Genomic DNA, 22,578 nt, shown 5'->3' on the forward strand with positions numbered 1-22,578 from the left:
AGCCTCACTCCCAGCCCTCTCCCAGCCGGAGAAGGAAGCAGGCTGCCCGGCAGGCCAGCCCCGCCCCCAGCCTCACTCCCAGCCCTCTCCCAGCCGGAGAAGGAAGCAGGCTGCCAGGCAGGCCAGCCCCGCCCCCCAGCCTCACTCCCAGCCGGAGAAGGAAGCAGGCTGCCTGGCAGGCCAGCTCCGCCCCCCAGCCTCACTCCCAGCCCTCTCCCAGCCGGAGAAGGAAGCAGGCTGCCAGGCAGGCCAGCCCCGCCCCCCAGCCTCACTCCCAGCCCTCTCCCAGCCGGAGAGGAAGAGAAGCAGCCCGGCAGGCCAGCCCCGCCCCCCAGCCTCACTCCCAGCCCTCTCCCAGCTCCTCTCCCAGCCGGAGAGGAAGAGAAGCAGCCCGGCAGGCCAGCCCCGCCCCCCAGCCTCACTCCCAGCCCTCTCCCAGCCGGAGAAGGAAGCAGGCTGCCAGGCAGGCCAGCCCCGCCCCCCAGCCTCACTCCCAGCCCTCTCCCAGCTCCTCTCCCAGCCGGAGAGGAAGAGAAGCAGCCCGGCAGGCCAGCTCCGCCCCCAGCCTCAATCCGGTGCCTGCTCGCAGCACATCCACCAGCACACTGCCGCTCCGGTCCCCGCTCCCCCTGCTGCCATGACCCCTTCCCCTGCTAAAACGGCCCCTCTTCCCCCCCAGCTTCCAACCTCTCTCCCCCTGCAGCTTTGAGTCATGCTCCCCACTGCTGGCCTGCCCCCCCCCCCTCCCACTGCACAGCACATCCATCCCCCTCCTGTAGCCAAGTCCAGCGCCTTTGGGGTGGTGACTCCTGCGGCCTCTAGACCACGACCCCCTTTTACCCCCAAAGGACTTTAACAGGATCCAGGGGGACCTACCTCCCCTGGCCCCATCCGCAGCACATGCCAACCCCGAGGCATGGAGCTCCCTCACCGCCCCGGGCCCGCGTTCTCTCTATACCCCTTTTAACCCCTTAAACCCATAACCATAACCTTAGTAACCTTAACTAGCCTGCATGAGCTCTAACCTGAGCTTCTGTAAGACTTGAACTGCCCCTATAGCACGCTTCCAGTGTGCCTATTCTCTGCCCTCTTCTCTGCCAACCTAGGTGCTCCTAACTCCCCTACCCCCGGTCCCTCTCCAGGCCCCCTCCTTTTATCTTTCTGCCCCTTCTTTCGTGGCTCCTCTAACGCTGTTCTTCCTCCCCTCTTCTCCTCTCTGACCCCCCCTAACTACTGGGCATAGCTGCCTCATTCTTTTCTGGCGGCCCGCTGTCTTTCCCTACCCATCCCGACCCTCTGGCCTGCTAGACCCCCCCTCCGTTCCTTCTGCCATTTTCATTGTGACCGGCGCCTTGCTGGGCTTCTGCATGGGGCTTTCTTCTCCCTGATGACGCCTGTCGGTGCGCGCGCGCCTGCTGATGACGTCAGCCGCCCCAACCAAGATGGCATCTTTCTGTTTGGCTCCGGTAGATGACGACTTCTGGTTTCCGGCGGCCGCCATTTTGGATCGTCTGCTGCCTCGAGGAGGATGGAGCGCGCTCTCTCCTCCCGCCGTTTTACCTCTTCCTGGTTCTGTGCTTCACGCTGGATCTTGAAGAGCGCCATTTTGCCCGCCATCTTCTTTCACCTTCCAGGGCCGGAATCAAAGGTGAGTTTCTTTCTTTTCAGGAGCCGCCGTGAACTGTGCGGATTGAAGGGGGGGTGTTCGAAAATCGTCCGGGGGCTTCCAATGTTCCCTATTCACGGGGCATTACCGCTGCTATGCCTTTCCAGACGGGAAGACTCCATAATGCACAGGCAGGCATTTTTCGTGGGACTTAACTGGCTAACTTATAACTTTGTGTGAGCCATTATTATGGCTGTCATAGTCCTTCACCGCTTGCTCCCCTTGGACTTTGGTGAGCCCGCTCCATTCCGGCTCCAGTGTGTCTGCCTCGTCCGCTGCCCTTACCGGGGCACCCTTCAGGCCCAGTTTAGTTAGGAACTCTGGCCCATCTGCAGGTTCTTTCATCGTGATGGACTTCCCGTTCCGCGCCACCAGCAACCCAAACGGGAAGGTCCATCGGTACCGCACGTTTTGCTCGTGGAGAACCTTAGTAACCGGCAGCAGGCTGCGGCGTCTCATTAGGGTTACAGGGGACAAATCTTGAAAAATGAGCATTTTATTGTTTTCGAATTCGATGAAAGGCAGGGCCCTTGTGTGGCGTAAGGCTGTCTCCCTTGTAGTGTAGAAATGCAGCCGGATAATAATGTCCCGCGGCTGTTCGTTGTGAATTGGTCGGGAGCGGAGGGCCCTATGGCAGCGGTCCATAGCTAGCGCCTCTTTGCTGCAGTCCGGCAGCAGGGATTCCAGCCAGCGGGCAGTATACTCTTCACAGTCTCCTACCTCCTCGGAGACCCCCCTTATTCTGATGTTATTCCGCCTGTCACGGTACTCTGCATCTTCCTGCCACTCTCTTAATTTGTCTATTTCTCTCTGCAAGTCGCCTGTCTTCTTCTCCATTTTTTTCCCTGCTCTGATGGTGAGATCCATTTTAGTCTCCAGCTCATCCGTTCTGGTCCCCAGCTTCACCACGTCTCGCTTGACCTCCTTAATTTCGGCCTGCAGTAGCGATTTTAAATCATTATAGAGTCTTTCAAAATCACAGCGCCGTACTGGGAGAAGGGATTGACTGTTTATTCCTTCCTCATCCCCCTCTTGCTCCGTGTCGGTGTCTGGATTTGAAGCCGGCGCCATTTCTCCTGCTTGCTCCCTCGCGCCCGAGCCTCCAAATTATGCCCTGACATCGTCCAACTTTTGCTTTTTTTGACCCGCTGGCTTTTTCGGGGCCATCCTGATACGGTTATGCAGTGCTGTCTAGCGGTTTTATAAGTATTTTGTGGGTTTTGAGGGTATTTTTAATGCAATCTTTGTTGAGCGCGGGCCAGTGCTATGTACTTATGCTGCCATACCCTGGTCCGTCGCCCATGCTCCTCGTCGCCGCCATCTTTATAGCATCCAAGATGCGACGTGGGCTCTATAAAGATGGCGGCGACACTGGCCTCCGATGCCCCAAACCGGGGCCTGTAACTCGGGAAGCAGGGGGTCTCTGAGGCAGAAATCAATGCGGTTCAGCTCAGAGGACCCCCTGCTCCCGCACACTATTAATAAAAATACATTAAAGCAGCTCCATTACCTTAGCGGCTAACCGCTAAGGCAATGAAGGGGTTAAGGCACAAAAACATGTTTATTGGGGCCAATTGCCCCCAATAAACATAGCAATATACAACACATCCCGCCGCCCCCTAACACATACAGTACAGTAATGGGCAAAATTACTATTATCCATATATGGATAATATTGCATTTGCCCATTTTAAATACATATAAATTACAATGAATAAAGTCAATATATATTACACTTACCTTTTACAGGCACCCACGATGAAGGCCGTCTTCATCCTCATCTTCATCCTGCCCATGCCCCCTCCGATGCTGCAAGACATACACAAGAATAAAAACAGCCAATGTAATGTCCCCTAACCCCTTAATCACCATAGCGGTTATTAACCGCTACAGTCATTAAGGGGATAAACCGCCGGTAATACCCTGCTAACCCCAAAAGGAAGCGGACCTGTGTCTTTGTCTGTGGGGTGGGGACTTCCTTTATGGCGGCCACCTTGCTAGCTAGTGGCCTTACTATCCCTCCCCCAACGGCATAGCCCAAGTACTTTGTAGTGGATTTACCCAGGGCACATTTTTTTGGGATTTGCAGTGAGCCCTGCTTCTCTTAAGGACGTTAGGACTGCCCTTAACCTTTTTATATGAGACTGCCAGTGTCTGCTATAGATGACAATGTCATCCAAGTAGGCCGCGGCATATGCCCTATGGGGTCGTAGTACCTTGTCCATTAACCTTTGGAACGTGGCTGGAGCCCCATGTAACCCAAATGGCATAGTGACGAATTGGTATAAACCGAGAGGGGTGGCGAAGGCAGTTTTGCATTTGGATTCTTCCGCTAGAGGTATCTGCCAATATCCTTTCGTGAGATCTAGCGTGGAGATATACTCTGCTTTACCAAGCGAATCAAGCAATTCATCCACCCTAGGCATTGGATATGCATCAAATCTGGATACAGCATTTACCTTTCGCAGATCCACGCAAAACCTCACCTTCCCATCTGGTTTAGGGACCAACACGATAGAGCTACACCATTCGCTGTGGGACTAATCGTTCACGCCCAATTCCAACATGTCTATTATCTCCCTCTCTACCAGGTCTTTTCGGCCCTCTGGCAATCAATAGGGACGGGACCGTACTTTTACGCCAGGTTCTGTCTCAATCCTATGGGACACTAAATCAGTCTGCCCTGGCAGCTCAGAAAAAACATCTGGGAACTGGTCACATACATCAAGTAGGTCTGACCTTTGTTCCGTTGTTAACTGCTCTCCCATGGGAACCTGATGGTCAGTGTACGTACTACCCTTTGGAAGCTTTGGACCCAAATCCGTCTCTCCTTCCCGAGGGTGAATGAACAGCGATCTCATCGTTTTCCAGGGTTTCAGGAGGTTCACGTGGTAGATTTGTTTACCCTTCCTGGACCCTGGTTTAGAGATCTCATAGTTCACCTCCCCGGTGTGGCGGAGAACTTGGAAAGGACCCTGCCACTTCGCAAGGAGTTTACTCTCTGATGTCGGTAGTAGTAGCATCACTTGGTCCCCAGGTTGGAAGACCATCAAGCGAGCATTTTGGTTGTACTGCCTCTCTTGACGTTCTTGAGCAGATTTGAGGTTTTCCTTCGCAAACCGACCTATCATGTCTATGTGGTTTCTAAGGTCTATGACATACTGAAGGGTATTCTTGGAGGGGGAGGGCTCCTCCTCCCAGGATTTCTTCAGTAGGTCGAGAATACCCCGAGGTTGGCGTCCATATAGGAGCTCAAATGGGGAGAAGCCTGTGGATGATTGGGGAACTTCTCGTACCGCAAACAACAGGAAAGGGAGAAGTTCATCCCAAACTCGCTTTTCAGTGTCCACAAACTTTCTAAGCATAGTTTTTAAAGTACGGTTAAACCTCTCTACCAATCCATCAGTCTGAGGATGGTAGACCGAGGTCCGGACGGATTTTGCCTCCAATAACTTCAGGACATCCTGCATTAACTTTGCCATGAAATTTGTTCCCTGGTCAGTTAACATTACTTGGGGAAGTCCTACCCTAGAAAACAGTTCTAACAGCCGGTGAGCAACCTGTTTAGCAGTGGCTGATCTCAGAGGGAAGGCCTCAGGATACCTGGTGGCATAATCAACAATAAATTTATGTCCCTTCGCAGAGGGTTCTAAAGGTCCGACCAGATCTACCCCAATTCTCTCGAATGGGACGGCTACCAAGGGCAGAGGAACCAAAGGAGCCGGCTTCTGTCCTTTTTGGCTAGTTAACTGGCATTCAGGACATGTCTCACATAGTTTCATGATGTCACCATGTATGCCTGGCCAGTAAAACCGGGACGAGATGCGGTCCGTGGTCTTATCTCTGCCCAAATGACCACCCCATGGGAGAGTATGGGCTAGGGTAAACACTGTTTTAATCAACCCTTTAGGGACTAGCATCTGTCGAATGACCTCCCCTGTTTGTGTAACCTTATTCACACGATATAGTATGTCATTCAACAGTTCAAAATGTGGAAACACTTTTACACCTTGTTCATCTATTATCTTGTTGTTGATCTGTACCACCTTCTCATATTGTCTAGCCAGAGCTGGGTCCTCCCTCTGCCTCTGACGGAAGTCAGGAAGATCCAGGTCTGGCAACACTCCCGTATCTATCTGTTCCCCACCTGGTCATCCCCGGCCATGACCTGCAGTCCTTTGGGCTGACTAATGTTACCAAAAGTCCCAGCCTTTCTTAACCAGTCCTCTTTTTCCGCACGTCTCTGTTTACGTGTCTTTGGGACATGGTGTCTACGGGGGAAAATTTCTGGGGAAAAAGGGAACAAGTCTCCGGGCTTCTCCGCTACCAGAGAAGTAGGCTCCGTAGGAGTAAGGGCCAACAATGTTTCGAGGTACAAGGGCCAGTCTCGGCCAAGTAGAACAGGAGCAGGTAGCCAGGGAGCAACTCCCACTAGTAGGCTAGCCTCTTGATCCTGGATACGCAGTGTAACGTTCGCCGTCGGGTATCTCTTTGTATCCCCATGGATACACTCGATATTCCAAGGAGAGTCATAAGATAGTCTATTGCTTGGAATTAGGCCCTCTAGGATCAGGGTTTTTCCAGAGCCCGAGTCCAGCATGGCGTTTACTTTTGTCCACTCCAGAGATGCTGGGACTAACCACGGATTGTGGTCCCCTCGGAGACAAGCTGTGGCAGGGGTTCTGCCATATGAACAGTCCATCTCCTGAGTCCGCAAACTCGGTCGTCCGTGGAAGCTCTCGACAGGGCTCGGTGTTTGGACCTCTCCGCTGTTGGATGGGGTCCTCCCTTCTGGTTGGTGGGGTTATCCTCTCCACCGGGTGGGTGACAGGAGTCCAGGTTCTCGGGGAATACTGTGGGTGGCGGCCTCCCTTGAGTGATCCAGTGGCCTCGGACCCAGGATGGGCTTCTCTGCGGGAGTTTGTACCAAACATAGGACCTATTCCAAATTTGATAACACTAAAAATGTATCATTCAATACAGAGGCTAGACACATACCACCAAGAGGGCGGGAAGTTGGTGATCTAGAAACTCCTGGAGAGAATAAAGAAATAAAAACTCACAGTACCGAGGACACAGTCAGTCACAAAAGGGAAGAGGCAAATAAACAAAATAGAGACCGGGAGGAAAACTGGCAGAGACACAAGTACTATTCCAAAGATTATCAGGAAAGCCATCATAGAGCCAAGCCACCCGCATACAACTACAGAGCTAGATCACCATTAGAACGTAGAGATAACAGGTATGAGAGAGAACGTAGCAGGGATAGGGATCGTAGATCACCTTATAAATATCATGGGTCAAATCGGGAATATAGAGAGAGACGTTATGAGAGAGAAGAGAGTCAAAGGAGACACTACCGGTCACCCCGTAAACATCATAGGGAACATAGCCAAAGAAGAGAACACAAATCCCCCCATAGGGAACAGAGGACCACATATAGAGAAAGACAGGATAGAGAACAGAGTCATGTGAGAGAGCAAAGATCACCCCGACCACACGCAGGGCATTTTTTAGAACAGGCCCAATCACTCAAAGCACCACCCCTAGTTACTCAGAATCGCTTCCTAGTGTCAGAAAACCAGAAAGAAAAAGAAACCCCAAACACAAAACTCAAAAAAAGGCCCCACGAGGAAAGCGGGGAGGAAGAAGGACACAGAAAAAGAGCAGCGATTTGAACAATATATTTAATCTGAGCAAAAAAGAATTAAATGTAGAAAAATGTAACCTAATTAAAAAGGGGCTGAACTTCGCACCAGTTGCCAAGGCGAACAGTTTCAATCTGTATATAGACGCGCACAAATACATTAGTCAGTTAACCCTTAAAAAATTCTTTATTTCAAAAGATGCACAAACAAGGGAGGTAGTGAACAATAATGCTAACGCGAATATAGAGATGGATGAGTTCAAGCATTCAAACCTAAAAAATAAATCCAAATTCTATCCAAGCTGGGCGAAAGGCCATAACTTAGAAGTCTTCCATCAGAAAATCCAGGAGGACTTTGATAGACTAACCTCTGGTGCTACTAAGATAACTAAGAACAATCTAACCTTGAAAGAAAAAATCGCAAGGACATTAAAGCACCACCAGGTAGACCCATTATCTCTGGGATAGGCTCGCTCACGTCTCGACTGTCGGAGTACATAGATCTATTTCTGCAGCCATACGTTGCGGAGATGCGGTCCTATCTCAGAGACACCACGCAAATTCTAAATATATTAGAACAGATAGATTGGCAAGAAGGCTATAAAATGTGCACCTGCGATGTGACTTCATTATACACGTCCATAAAACATGATGATGGAATTAAAGCCATCGAACGGACGCTAATAAATGATGCCACCGTTCACATAGAACAAAGACGCTTTATTTTAGAAAGTATTAATTTTATTCTTAAACACAACCTTTTTAATTTTGATGGAACATATTTTTTACAAAAGTGCGGAACAGCCATGGGTACAAAATTCGCACCGAGTTATGCCAACTTGTTCATGGACAGTTGGGAGACCGATACCATCTGGTCGGAACATGAATTCAGTGCGGATCTTGTGCTATGGCGGAGATACATCGATGATGTGTTTTTTATCTGGAGAGGCAACAATGAAACCTTAAATCACTTTCTGAATTACATTAACAATAATGAGAGGAACCTAGCTTTCACAACATGCATAGGGAATAATTCGGTAGACTTTTTAGATCTAACAATTTACATAGAAGATAATAGACTGAAGACTAAAACTTTCTTCAAAACAGTTGACTGCAATAATTACCTGCTTAACACTAGCTGCCACCATAAGAAATGGCTGAAAAACATACCCCCAGGACAGTTTCGCAGAATCAGGAGAAACTGTAGCGATGATCATGTTTATAGGGAACAATCCAATATTCTGAAGAACCGATTCATTGCAAAGAATGATAATGAAAAAATGGACACAGCAATAATAGATGTATACTGGCGACACACTTTATTCGAGCTCGGCTAGTCCCACGAATTCGGGTATACCCGGGTGTATTGAGGTTTGTGACTGTTTTCTGCCCGAGTGCATTGAGGTATTTTCCATGCAGGGATTGAAGCATTTTATTCCCGCTGGCTGCAATACTGCACAGTATATATATATATACTGCATTACAATTCATGAATTTATGCCATCTGGTAGACACGCGAAGCATTGCAGCCTATTAAATCCTAATCATTATCATTTAACAGATCAGCCGCCCGTCAGCCAGGCATGAACCCAGGCTGGGAAGGCAAACGCAACGGGGCTTGTCAGAGGTGAGGAGCGGTGCATTCCAGGTATCTGCCAGGTACATACTGGGTATTTGCTCGAATAAAGTGTGTCGGTGCAGTAGGGAAGCTTAAACGTAGCGACATTTTTTTTTTTTTTTTTAAATGTTTTTATTAGGCAGTTAGTTAATACAACATTCTCGACAGATATCAAAGCCTAACAATTTTCCAAAACATCTTTTTTTTTTTGGGGGGGGGTAAAAGAGTGGCAACCGAAGTTGTCAGAGAAAGAGGGGAGTGCCTTCTTAGAGGGGAGGCAGAGGGGGGGGTGGTGTGGGTGGTGAGGGGGTGTGAGGGAGGGGGGGGGAGGGGGGGAATGGGGGGGGAGGGGTTTTGTCGACCCACTTGGCTGTTCAAGTTTTGCTGATGAGAGTCGTTTGAGTGTTCCCTTATGGAGGGGGGGTGGGCCTCAGACCCACCTGGGTTGGTTGGTGCGCTCTGGTAAATTGGAACCAGGATTCCCAGATACACTCAAAGGCCGGAGTTTTTTGTCTAATGTGGGCAGTGAGTCGCTCCATGGTTATCACTTCCCCAACTCTTTTCTTAATCGTGTTTAGCGCTGGAGTGGTTGTTTTCCTCCAGGAGGCCGCAATACAACATCTCGCCGCAGTGAGAATGAAGGATATTCATTTCCTGGTGGGTCGAACAATATTCGACATAGGTGCGGCCAACAGGAAGGTCAGTGGTTCAATAGGAACTTCTAGGTCGGTGACCTCTTTTATCAGAATTTGGACCTTGGCCCAGTATTTCACAATTTCTGGACAGGTCCACCAGATGTGGGCCATGTCCCTTCTATTACCACAGCCTCTCCAACATTGGTCTGATGCCAGAGGGTAGATCTGGTTTAATCGTGCTGGGGTAAGATACCAGCCAAACATGATCTTATAAATGTTTTCCTTGATTGTGGTGCAAAGGGAAGTTTCTGAGGCTGCCTGCCAGATTTCCTCCCAAGTCTCTCTTTCAATATTAACGTTTAGATCAGCTGACCATCTGAGCATGTAATCGTGCTGTGTGGGGGACGTTGAGCGCATTAAGATGTTGTATATGTCCGAGATAAGTCCCTTCTGGTAGGACTTGTCCTCACACAGGAGCTCAAACGTAGTGAGAGTGGGGTATTCTGGATGAGGGCATGTAGCTCTGACAAAGTTTCTAATTTGTAGGTATTTAAAGGTGTCCAATTCTGTGATTTTTTTTCTTGGTAGCTCAGGAGCTTCCCTAGGCTCAGTACGTCGGCAATCGCCTCTATACCCCGTGTGTGGAAGTAGGCGAACAGTTTAGATCCGCATCCTGGGGGGAATTTGGGGTTATTAACGAGGGGGGTGAGTTGTGAGCTTGTGGAGGAGAGGTTAAATTTATGTTTGCATCTGGACCAGGTGTCCCACGTGAAACGTGAGGCCTGTAGTTTCAGGTTGTGTAAATGACCATCACCTCTGTTCAGGCTCCAGAGGCAGGCTTGCAGAGAAGGCAATTTGGCACATCGAGTTTCCATTCCCACCCAGCAACATCGGGTCGGGTCTGAGTTCCACATTACTACCCGCCTGAGCTGAGCGGCTAGATAGTATTTATATAGATCAGGTACCCCCAACCCTCCTCTGGATCTAGTGGTCATCAGGACTGATCTGGCGACTCTGGGTCTCTTGCCCTGCCAAATGAAGTGGAGTAGTCTATTCTGTATAAATTTTAGATCGGCGGCCGGGACCTGGATTGGGAGGGTCTGGAATAGGTAAAGCATTCTTGGGAGTATATTCATTTTGGTAGAGATCATCCTCCCGATCCATGAGATCTGATAACCTTCCCACCGATCTAGATCTTTTTTGATCTGGTCCCATAGTTTCGGGTAATTATCCCTATATAGGTCCCGATAGTGTCTAGATACATTAATTCCCAGATATTTAATGCATGAGGGACACCCTCGGTAGCTAAAATTTAGTTTAAGAAGTTTGACTACGTGGTCGGGGAGACTAAGATTTAGGGCCTCTGATTTGTCGCTGTTTATTTTATACCCTGAAACCTTTCCAAACTCCGTCAGTTCCATCTGGAGGTTGGGGAGGGAAGTTAGGGGTTTGGTCAAGGTCAGGATAATGTCGTCAGCGAATAGGGAAATTTTGTATTGTTCAGTGGCAATGGGGATACCTTGGATGTTCGGATTTTGTTTTATTTTAGACGCCAGAGGTTCAATCGTGAGAGCGAAAAGGAGAGGGGAGAGGGGGCAACCCTGTCGGGTACCATTTCTAATGTGGATTTGTGCCGGTCCTCCGCCAGATAGTTTAACTGAGGCGGATGGATTTTGGTAGAGCGCTTGGACACCCATAAGGAAGGAGTCCCTGAATCCGAATTTTTTTAATGTTTGGTCTAGGAACAGCCAGTCAATTCTGTCAAAAGCCTTCTCTGCGTCTAAGCTTAGTAACATAGCTTGTGAGTCTGTAAGGTGGGCATGGTCAACTAAGTTAATGATTTTACGGGTATTGTCTGAGGCCTGGCGGCCCAGGACAAACCCGACCTGGTCCATGTGTACTAGTCTCGGGAGGATTGGATTAAGTCTGTTCGCCAGTATTTTACTGTATAGTTTTAGATCGTTGTTCAACAGTGAGATTGGTCTATAGCTACCGCATTGTGTGGGGTCCTTCCCTTCTTTGAGAATTATAGCCAGATTGGCGGACGACATCGAGGATGGGATAGGACATCCTTCTAAAAATGAGTTGAACAATTGTAGTAGGTGGGTGGACAGGATGGGGAGGAACTTCTTGTAATAGGCATTCGTGAAACCATCAGGGCCCGGTGCTTTAGAGATTTTGGAGGCCTTAACGGCCCTTTCTAATTCTTCCGCCGTTATTGTGGCGTTCAGGAGAAGGTTTTCCTCCTCTGTTAGTGAGGGGAGGTCGCATTCAGCTAGATAGTCAATGGCAGCCGATAGCTCCTTCGGGTCTGGGCTAGCAGAGTGAGCCCTTAGGTTGTATAATTTAGAATAAAATTTAGTAAATTCCTCTGCAATTTTTTTTTCGTTATATAGAAGCTCACCAGCACTATTCCGGATCGCCGTTATTTGAGATCTTTTTTGTATGCCTCTCAGCTTGCTAGCAAGAAGTCTGTCGGCCTTGTTCCCTTTATCATAATACCTCTGACCCGTCCATTTAAGAGCTTTCTCAACATTGTCCATTTGAATTATTCTTAAGTCGCTTCTGGCGGAAGTCAACTGTTTATAAATTTTCCGGGAGGGGTTATTTTTGTGTTGTTGTTCTAGGCTGATTATTTTGTCTGTTAGCTCTTTGGTTTGTTTGAGTTTAGTTTTTTCCGATGGGAGGCAATCGAGATGAAATGTCCTCTGATTGTCGCCTTATGGGCTTCCCACAGGTTTGCTGGAGAGGCGACAGTGCCTATATTTATCCGGAAATATTCCTTAAGGGATTTTTTGAGCTCCCGTACTGTCTCCGAGTGATTCAGTAAGGAGTCGTTAAGTCTCCAGCAATATGAGGTTGTTTTCACGAATGGAATGGACAGGGTCATGGTGATAGGAGCGTGATCTGACCACGTAATTGGGCCAATATCGGTGTCTAAGGCGGCTTCTAGGATGTTCTTGGTAGCAAGGAAATAGTCTATACGGGAATATGTCTGGTGAGGGGCCGAGTAAAAGGTATAATCCCTTTGCCCCTGATGCTGTGTTCTCCATATGTCCAAAAGTGAGAAGTCCCCCATAATGTCCTTAAATTTTTTCCCCAGTGTTTGTGACTGGGTGGAGTGTTGTCGCCCTGGGAGGCTCGATTTATCTTCTTTGGGGTTGAGAGCCATGTTTAGATCGCCTGCAATTAGTAGCGAAGATAAGTATTGGGGGTCAATTTCATCCAGAACTGTTTTTAAGAAATCTGTCTGGTTCTCGTTTGGGGCATATAGGTTAATAAGGGCGATTGCCGAGCCTGAGAGAGAACCGTAGACCACAATAAATCTTCCCTCTGGATCTGCCTGGATTTTAGTTAGATTAAATGGGGTACCCTGACGAATCAGAATGGCAACCCCTCTGCGTTTACTACTGTATGAAGAGAAGTAGCTCAACGGATACGCATGCTGGAATGTTTTGGGCGGTTCCTGAGACGTGAAGTGTGTCTCCTGGAGGAAAACAACATCGCCCCCCAACCTCTTAATTTCCTGTAGGGCCAGGCGTCTTTTTTTGTTATTGTGGAGGCCCTTGACGTTTAGGGAAACAAACCTTAGATCTTTTTGGTGGGACATTCTAGTTGGTATTAGCGTTTGCTGTGCGTAAACTCTGAGTTGCAATGATAGCTGAACAGCCAAATGGGGCGGGAGGTAGGGTGGGAGAGGATCCGCTGGGATAGGGTCAGCGGGGGTAAGAAGGAAGGAAGGTAGACCCTATTGGGGTCTGGAAAGTTTGAAACCGGTCTGACTTACAGGCCGGTTAGGGTGGTATAAGACCCTAGGGGGCGGGTCCGACGACAGTCTCCAGTGAAGGTGGGCCGAGGAGAGACCCTTAGCTATTGGGAGTTACCGCCGACTCATCTGACTCATGTGTGTCCCAGGTGGTTGGACTATTTTCCTGCGTGTGCTTTGTGGAGGATTGGAGGAGGGGGGGGGAGGGGGTAAGCGCTGGGTGGCCCCATACTGAGGGTGGGCGGTAGGGGAGGGGAGTGAATGGGTGGGGGGGGAGGGTTCAGGGGTAGGCGGGAAAAGGGTCAGTTCATGGGTAGAATCCGCATAGTGTGCATCCAACCTCTACGCTGCATATCAGGTGAATATTATGTGTACGTTACCAGATTGGTTAGGTGTGTACAGGGTGGGAATGAACCTGTGATCTCTTGGGCACTCCTGGGGCGGTGAGGTTCGGGCGTGTCTCCTCCGGGGAGTGTTCCTTTGGGGAGAAAAGAAGGGGGGCGGAGGGGGGGAGGGATGGAGGAAGGATGGGAGGAGGGGGGGGGTGAAGGGGAGTGGGACGTGGGGGGAGAGGGGGTTGGGGGGGGAAGGTCAGGGATGAGAAGAGAAAAAAAAAAGGAGGGGGGGAGGACAGTTCGGGCATTTATCCTGCTTATTTTCCATCATAGACATTATACCTCTTAGTAGGCGAACAGTATATTTACAGATCTAGACAGTTTGGTTATATACAGTATTGAGCTAAAGCAGCTTGCTCTTGGGCTTCCTTGGAGTGGTGAGAATCAAGTGTTTCTCGACAGGGAGGTGAGCCTTGGGCGGGGAAGGAGAGGGGGGGGGAAAGTTAATTATAGGGATAGGGAGGTGGGCTGGGGAGAGGAAGGGAGGGGAGTGGGCTGGGAAGAGGGAGGGGGGGTGCTGGGGGGGGGGGTGGTGGGGCTGGGGGGGGGGGTGGGGAGGCAGAGGAGGGGAGTGGAAGGGGGAGGGGGTTGGGGGGAGTAGGTATGGGGGGGCAAGGGGGGGTGGGGTAGGGGGTGGGGAAGGTGTAGAAGCTTTTCACATAGATATTCTGCAACAGAAACATTTCATGCAATAAACCGTATATCAAACAAACATAGCGTGTGCAGTGTTAGTCTAGTTAGACATTTACATAATCCCGTACATTTCGGAGAGGAAACTATTATCTCTTTGACTCCTGTTGAGCAGGGAAGGTCCAGGGTGGTTGAGCAAAGGGGTGCTCCACGCCTGTGTAGGTGGGGCAGCTTTCGTAGAGGGGGGGGGGAGGGGGTGGGTATGCGCCGGGAGGGAAGGGGGGGGAGGGGAAGAGGGGAGGTAGTGAGGGAGGGGGTATGGGATGAGAAAGGGGGGGGGGGGGCTGGGGGGGGAGGGGGGCGGGGCTGGGGGGAAGGGGGGGAGGGGCTAGGGGGGGGGAGGGGCTAGGGGGGGGAGACGGGGGGCTGGGGGAAAAAAAATGTAACACTAATGTAACACTCCGCCAAATAGAAGGTTCAAAGAGCAAAAGTTACAGAAACTTCCCAATTCGCGTATCCTTCTGACTTTCATATTGTTACAGTGATGCACTAATTATTATCACCGCCTGTGATGAGCAGTCGACATTTGCACTAAAAAGCCAGACGTTAACATCCCTTACATTTACACACTCTACTTAAAGTCCTCAAGCCCCTCAACAGGTCAGGTTTTCAGGATATCCCAGCTTCAGCACGGGTAGCTGAGTCAAAGGCAGAGCCTCCTGTGCTGAAGCAGGGACTGTTGAGCAACCTGTGCTGAAGCATGGATATCCTGAAAACCTGACCTGTTGGGGGTGGAGGGGGGGGGTGGCTTAAGGACTGGAGTTGAGCCCCCTTGTGGTACGGCATTCCTTCCGGATCAAAAACCGTGTGACACGGTCACAGTGTAGTACACTCGGCAGATGGAGCAGCACACCTGAATCAGTGCAATGTCTTATGGTTAAATACGGATCAACGTTTCTGCCCTGACGGGACTTCTCTCAAGGTTATCCAGGAGTGTATATACAGTGAGCAACGAAACCGAGCGTCTCAGTGACATCACAAATTAGCATAATGACGCGGGCAACGTGAAAATGTAAAGAAACACAAATACATTGGCAACGTGTACGTACACACACACACACACACACACACACACACACACACACACCTGTTTTATGATTTTCAGTGGTCTGGGATTTTCACTTCATTACTGGCTAAATCAAAGCTGTTTCCACTGCCCGGCGTATAATGCACAAATAGTCTCCACTGAGCTCAAATGCCACTTCCTGAGTGCGCTGGGGAGGAAGTTATTTGAAGTTCTGTTCTTAGTCTGGTTGTGTCTCAACACGGCCACATGATTCAGTCAGCAAAGCGTCAGAGAGCCGTCACTTGCAGAAATGATCTGAGCCTGCCGGAAATGTAGCAATGTTTCCACCACTGCTCTCAGAGGGGCCCTTCAGGCAGGGTCCAGCTGCTTGTGTGACAAACCAACGGCAGGTTGCCGACATTACAGGGGGGGAAATGGGAGGGAGGAGCAGTGCACACAAACTGGACAGCAGATGGCCAGGCCTGCGGCCAGTGCATGGTAGCAGATCTGCACGTCCACAAGGCCAGGTCACGGAGAGTGGGTGACTTACACTCGACCTCCCACAGCTATGCATTTCATGTTGTATATACACTCATTGTAACAGCGGGCTCACATGGCTGTAGCCTGCCGTTAAGTCACTTGACAGATATTAGTGAGTGAAAGGCTTGTGTCAGGCCATATGATGGATGTTATGGGAGGTAGCAGCTGTAATGTGTGTTAATGGCCCCTCTGGCAGTGGGGAAGCCTCTTGAGTATTATGATGAAATGCCCACAGGGGAGGGTGAAATCACTGCTCGCCATTCTCTACATATACAGGCTCCCGGGAACCTGCAAGGACAATCTTACTACTGATGCAGCATTTGGGGGACTTGTGCTTTGCAGTAAGTCTACACCCCAGCTACGACTAAACCCTTGACATGAGCGGGGGATCTAAAAACCCGCGCAGAATAATCCCAAATCACTTCCTGGCATGATCGTTTCGGTTCATTAATTCCAGGGTACAGTGTCCCCTCATCAAGCTTGCTCTGAACGCACCCTCAAACCTATCTCCTCCCACCTGCAGACTGCCAGGTTGGGACCCGAGGTCTGCAGGGTGTTAAGGATACTCGATGCCATCACATCTTGTTATCACACAGCTCTCCTACACGCATTATGTTTGGCAGCGGCAGCGGGTGGGTTTGCCCATGTAATGGTCCCATTATCTTTGACCCGCCTTTATTTCCGGTGTAGACACTTACTGGGTATCTCCAACGACGGGTGTATTGCGGCGGCAATATTTTTGACAGCTGGAGGCGAATGCCGCCCGTCCACTAAATCAGATTCAGCGTCCTGCGCTTCCCCGTGGATCACGGCGATTCCCAACCGCAACCGTTCGGCAAAAGACTGCGCCCTGGAGGTGGGAGACACGCCAAGTGTAATAAACAGAAACGTATTAAAGGCCGGCTTCGTCAGCCCGCGCAGGAGCCGGCCGTCCCCAATGTGCCGCCGGGCGCACGGAATTCAAAGGAACAGCCGCGCCTTTTGGCAGCCAAGCGGTTAATCCTTATTTGTGCCTTTTACAAGAAAAAAAATCCCCCAAGTGTTATTTAAGCGAGGGTCTGCACAGTGTTACATTTACAGTGTAAAGTGGCGAATAAACCAATGGCAGAGGGACCATTACCCATCAGATCAAGAAGTAATCAGAAAGGAAATCCAAAATGTAAAGCGGAGGATCACGTACAAGCAAATCAGTCCCTCCCCGCTCCTCCGTACACCTACACGTGACATCCCACCCCGCTCCTCCGTACACCTACACGTGACATCCCACCCCGCTCCTCCGTACACCTACACGTGACATCCCACCCCGCTCCTCCGTACACCTACACGTGACATCCCACCCGCTCCTCCGTACACCTACACGTGACATCCCACCCCGCTCCTCCGTACACCTACACGTGACATCAAAGAGGTTTATATTAACAGTCTGTAACAGGAGTGGCCAACGCCTGTCTCCAAGGGCTATCAACAGGTCAGGTTTTTAGTCTAAGACTGAGTCACCGGTGCTGAAGCAGGCTCTACGACTGAGCCATTACAATTTAGACCAGGGGTGGGCAACAGGCCAGGTTTTCACGATATCCCTGTTTCAGCACAGGTGGTGCAGTCTTCCATTGAGCCACCTTTTCTGAAGCATGGTTATCCTGCTAACCTGACCTGTTTGTGGCCCTTGAGGCCTGGAGTTGGCCCCCATTGTTACAGACTGTTATATAGACACCTTTGCTGTCACGTGTAAGGTGTGCGGAGGAGCTTAGAGTTAATACTGTGCTTGCTGATGCAAAGGCGTTTTACTCACTTAAACACCATGTAATTAAACTTTAACACAAACTACAAACAGTTTGCATAAGGCCGCTATAGAAAAGAGCATTTGTACCTGCAGATGAAAATGTAATTAGCCTATGTTGAAATACGCTTATGCATTCAGGGCCAACTTTCTTAGTCTGACAAAGGGTATTTATCTGTGCAGAGTTTATAAGAAGTGAGAAATAAATGCGGGCTTTCCCAGACCGGACTGCAGGAGCGCACAGAATTACACGTGGCGTAATCTCGTCAGAGGAGCGTGTCCTTAACATGTAGCTGCAGTAACTACGCGAATGCTTCAGCAGACACCTAACACCGGGGTTCTCAACTCCAGTCCTCATACACCTACCCACCCCAGGCAGGTTTTCAGGATATCCCCGCTTCAGCACAGGTGGCTCAGTTGAAGACAGCCACCTGCGCTGAAACAGGGACCAACAGAGCCGGTTGTGCTGAAGCAGGCATATCCTGAAAACCTGACCTGTTGGGGGATTCTTGAGGACTGGAGTTTAGTACCCCTGCCCTAACTAGATGTCAGTCACATACGGGTCTAACAAACATACACAAAGGCCCTGCCAATCATTCTACATTTACAGTGCCCGGAACACACGTGTGCGAGGAGGGGAGGGCCCTGCCAATCATTCTACATTTACAGTGCCCAGAACACACGTGTGCGAGGAGGGGAGGGCCCTGCCAATCATTCTACATTTACAGTGCCCGGAACACACGTGTGCGAGGAGAGGAGGGCCCTGCCAATCATTCTACATTTACAGTGCCCGGAACACACGTGTGCGAGGAGGGGAGGGCCCTGACAATCATTCTACATTTACAGTGCCTGTAACACACGTGTGCGAGGAGGGGAGGGCCCTGCCAATCATTCTACATTTACAGTGCCTGTAACACACGTGTGCGAGGAGGGGAGGGCCCTGCCAATCATTCTACATTTACAGTGCCTGTAACACACGTGTGCGAGGAGGGGAGGGCCCTGCCAATCATTCTACATTTACAGTGCCTGTAACACACGTGTGCGAGGAGAGGAGGGCCCTGCCAATCATTCTACATTTACAGTGCCCGGAACACACGTGTGCGAGGAGGGGAGGGCCCTGCTAATCATTCTACATTTACAGTGCCTGTAACACACGTGTGCGAGGAGGGGAGGGCCCTGCCAATCATTCTACATTTACAGTGCCTGTAACACACGTGTGCGAGGAGGGGAGGGCCCTGCCAATCATTCTACATTTACAGTGCCCGGAACACACGTGTGCGAGGAGGGGAGGGTCCTGCCAATCATTCTACATTTACAGTGCCCGGAACACACGTGTGCGAGGAGGTGAGGGCCCTGCCAATCATTCTACATTTACAGTGCCCGGAACACACGTGTGCGAGGAGGGGAGGGCCCTGCCAATCATTCTACATTTACAGTGCCCGGAACACACGTGTGCGAGGAGGGGAGGGCCCTGCCAATCATTCTACATTTACAGTGCCCGGAACACACGTGTGCGAGGAGGGGAGGGCCCTGCCAATCATTCTACATTTACAGTGCCCGGAACACACGTGTGCGAGGAGGGGAGGGCCCTGCCAATCATTCTACATTTAGTGCCCGGAACACACGTGTGCGAGGAGGGGAGGGCCCTGCCAATCATTCTACATTTACAGTGCCCGGAACACACGTGTGCGAGGAGGGGAGGGCCCTGCCAATCATTCTACATTTACAGTGCCCGGAACACACGTGTGCGAGGAGGGGAAGGCCCTGCCAATCATTCTACATTTACAGTGCCCGGAACACACGTGTGCGAGGAGGGGAGGGCCCTGCCAATCATTCTACATTTACAGTGCCCGGAACACACGTGTGCGAGGAGGGGAGGGCCCTGCCAATCATTCTACATTTACAGTGCCCGGAACACACGTGTGCGAGGAGGGGAGGGCCCTGCAGAAAATCCCATGGTGCAGTGAAGAGCTATTCAGCTAACCAAGTCTGTTCTCGGCGCCGCCATGTTTAAGGCGTTCCAGAATATTTCACACTGCTTTTTGTATTTGTAAGAATAAGAGGACTTTTCTGCTCACCTCTTTGCTGATGATGGTGATTTGGCCACTATTACTGCGTTTCTGTAATCGTGAATCTGTTGTGAACAAAGAAAATAATAATAATAATATATAATATATAATATTGATAAATATATATCTTCACAGCCAGGAGTACAGTGTCACCTGTCAGGTTATATCACAGCCAGGAGTACAGGGGGACAGTGTCACCTGTCAGGTTATATCACAGCTAGGAGTACAGGGGGACAGTGTCACCTGTCAGGTTACCTCCCAGCCAGGAGTACAGGGGGACAGTGTCACCTGTCAGGTTACCTCCCAGCCAGGAGTACAGGGGGACAGTGTCACCTGTCAGGTTACCTCCCAGCCAGGAGTACAGGGGGACAGTGTCACCTGTCAGGTTACCTCCCAGCCAGGAGTACAGGGGGGCAGTGTCACCTGTCGGGTTACCTCCCAGCCAGGAGTACAGGGGGGCAGTCACCTGTCAGGTTACCTCCCAGCCAGGAGTACAGGGGGACAGTGTCACCTGTCAGGTTACCTCCCAGCCAGGAGTACAGGGGGACAGTGTCACCTGTCAGGTTACCTCCCAGCCAGGAGTACAGGGGGGCAGTGTCACCTGTCGGGTTACCTCCCAGCCAGGAGTACAGGGGGACAGTGTCACCTGTCAGGTTACCTCACAGCCAGGAGTACAGGGGGGCAGTCACCTGTCAGGTTACCTCCCAGCCAGGAGTACAGGGGGCAGTGGCAAAGAGTGGAGCGAGTCAAAAACACTTGTTTGAAAAGCCGCAAAATGACATGTGCTTTGTGAATTCGTTGTTTAACCTTTTCCTAACCAGAGCAGCAGCAACACACAGGTAATCTGAGCTCGGGCCTAGCCCACCTGTTTTATCCCGGTGTTTGTGAGACAATGCTGAAAATTTGGAGTGTATAAAAGAAAAAAACCCTGCATGAAAAACAGCAATGTAACTTCCCGCTGCTTTACAGGTTACAGGAGAATCTAACAACACTGGTCAAGGTTAAGATACAATCCAAGTTCCAGAAAGCAAGTTTCTACCAATGTGATCCTGAAACAAAGAAAAACAAACGTAAAAGCGTTTCAACAACTTCCTATCAGCGCGAGAAAAACCACCCAGGAATGCGGACAAGCAGTGTATAACCAAGTGTACAGAAACAGAGTGTGTGCCGAGAGTCTGACAACTCAAGGACACCGAGCAAGGTACGAGATTATAGGAAGACCATGTTTAGACTTAAATGTGCAATCTCGTGTATTCCCATCCTGGAAAGTACACACAAACACCACACGTTTCACAAAGCCTGTGAACCACGGAAAAAATGAGAGCCGGAGTCATTAGAAAGAACCAACGGGATATGTATGTGCAAGTAGACAAGATAACACAAGGAGTCATAATATTCAACACTGCACAGTTACTTTATCAGAGAGAAATGTCATGTTGGATGGCTGCCGGGAGGGCCTGCACAGCAGCGTGTCCCCGTCACGTGCATACGCATCTTGTGACATGTCACACACTATTCTGTGAGACGTGTGTTGTCTCACGGGGATTCCCAGCGCTGCCACAGGACATCAAGCAGTATACTTTACAGCAGCGCTGCTCAACTCCAATCCTCAAGCTCCGCCCCCCCCCCCCCCTCCAACAGGCCAGGTTTTCAGGGTATCCCAGCTTCAGCAAAGGTGGCTCAGTCAAAGACTGAGCCTTTGATTGAGCCACCGGTTCTGAAGCAGGGACTGAGCCACCTGTGCTGAAGCAGGGATATCCTGAAAACCTGTCCTGTTGGGGTGGGGCTCGCGGATTTGAGTTGAGCACCCCCGATCCTGCCTTAAACAGTTTAAAAGGCTCAGAAAGTGTCATGCATGAGGACAAAAGGAAAGGTCACATGTCTCAGTCCAGGGTTCCTCCCTTCCTCCTTCTGCCCCATAACTATAAGAACAACGCAACTTCTGTTTCCGTTTTGCAGGCAACTTAAAGCGGCCCTCTCTACAAGGACCAAACACAACTTATTAAAGCGGCCCTCTCAACAAGGACCAAACACAACTTATTAAAGCGGCCCTCTCTACAAGGACCAAACACAACTTATTAAAGCGGCCCTCTCAACAAGGACCAAACACAACTTATTAAAGCGGCCCTCTCAACAAGGACCAAACACAACTTATTAAAGCGGCCCTCTCTACAAGGACCAAACACAGCTTATTAAAGCGGCCCTCTCTACAAGGACCAAACACAACTTATTAAAGCGGCACTCTCTACAAGGACCAAACACAGCTTATTAAAGCGGCCCTCTCTACAAGGACCAAACACAACTTATTAAAGCGGCCCTCTCAACAAGGACCAAACACAACTTATTAAAGCGGCCCTCTCAACAAGGACCAAACACAACTTATTAAAGCGGCCCTCTCTACAAGGACCAAACAACTTATTAAAGCGGCACTCTCTACAAGGACCAAACAACTTATTAAAGCGGCACTCTCTACAAGGACCAAACAACTTATTAAAGCGGCACTCTCTACAAGGACCAAACACAACTTATTAAAGCGGCCCTCTCTACAAGGACCAAACACAACTTATTAAAGCGGCCCTCTCTACAAGGACCAAACACAACTTATTAAAGCGGCACTCTCTACAAGGACCAAACAACTTATTAAAGCGGCACTCTCTACAAGGACCAAACAACTTATTAAAGCGGCACTCTCTACAAGGACCAAACACAACTTATTAAAGCGGCACTCTCTACAAGGACCAAACACAACTTATTAAAGCGGCACTCTCT

At 50.1% G+C, this 22,578-nt stretch overlaps 1 protein-coding gene and 1 long non-coding RNA gene across 12 annotated transcripts in view; one reads left to right on the forward strand and one right to left on the reverse strand.

The window, feature by feature from the left end:
• Positions 1–22,578, reverse strand: part of LOC142467259 (phosphoribosyl pyrophosphate synthase-associated protein 2-like) — a 40,615-nt gene that overhangs the window by 3,911 nt on the left and 14,126 nt on the right. For 5 of the 11 annotated variants that reach the window (XM_075572723.1, XM_075572725.1, XM_075572727.1 and 2 more), the window contains 3 exons: positions 19,819–19,874; positions 16,662–16,813; positions 14,148–14,395 (listed from right to left, as the gene is read on the reverse strand). In XM_075572723.1, the coding sequence (XP_075428838.1) occupies positions 14,175–14,395; positions 16,662–16,813; positions 19,819–19,874 (429 nt within the window). In that variant the 3' untranslated portion in view covers positions 14,148–14,174. The other 6 variants (XM_075572732.1, XM_075572728.1, XM_075572729.1 and 3 more) reach the window with 6 other exon arrangements.
• Positions 508–21,954, forward strand: LOC142467260 (uncharacterized). Its single transcript, XR_012788316.1, has 3 exons — positions 508–1,648; positions 20,779–21,010; positions 21,769–21,954. It is a non-coding gene; the product is annotated as an uncharacterized LOC142467260 (long non-coding RNA).

Source organism: Ascaphus truei, chromosome 16 (genome assembly GCF_040206685.1).
Source record: "Ascaphus truei isolate aAscTru1 chromosome 16, aAscTru1.hap1, whole genome shotgun sequence".
NCBI classification, from domain to species: Eukaryota; Metazoa; Chordata; class Amphibia; order Anura; family Ascaphidae; genus Ascaphus; species Ascaphus truei.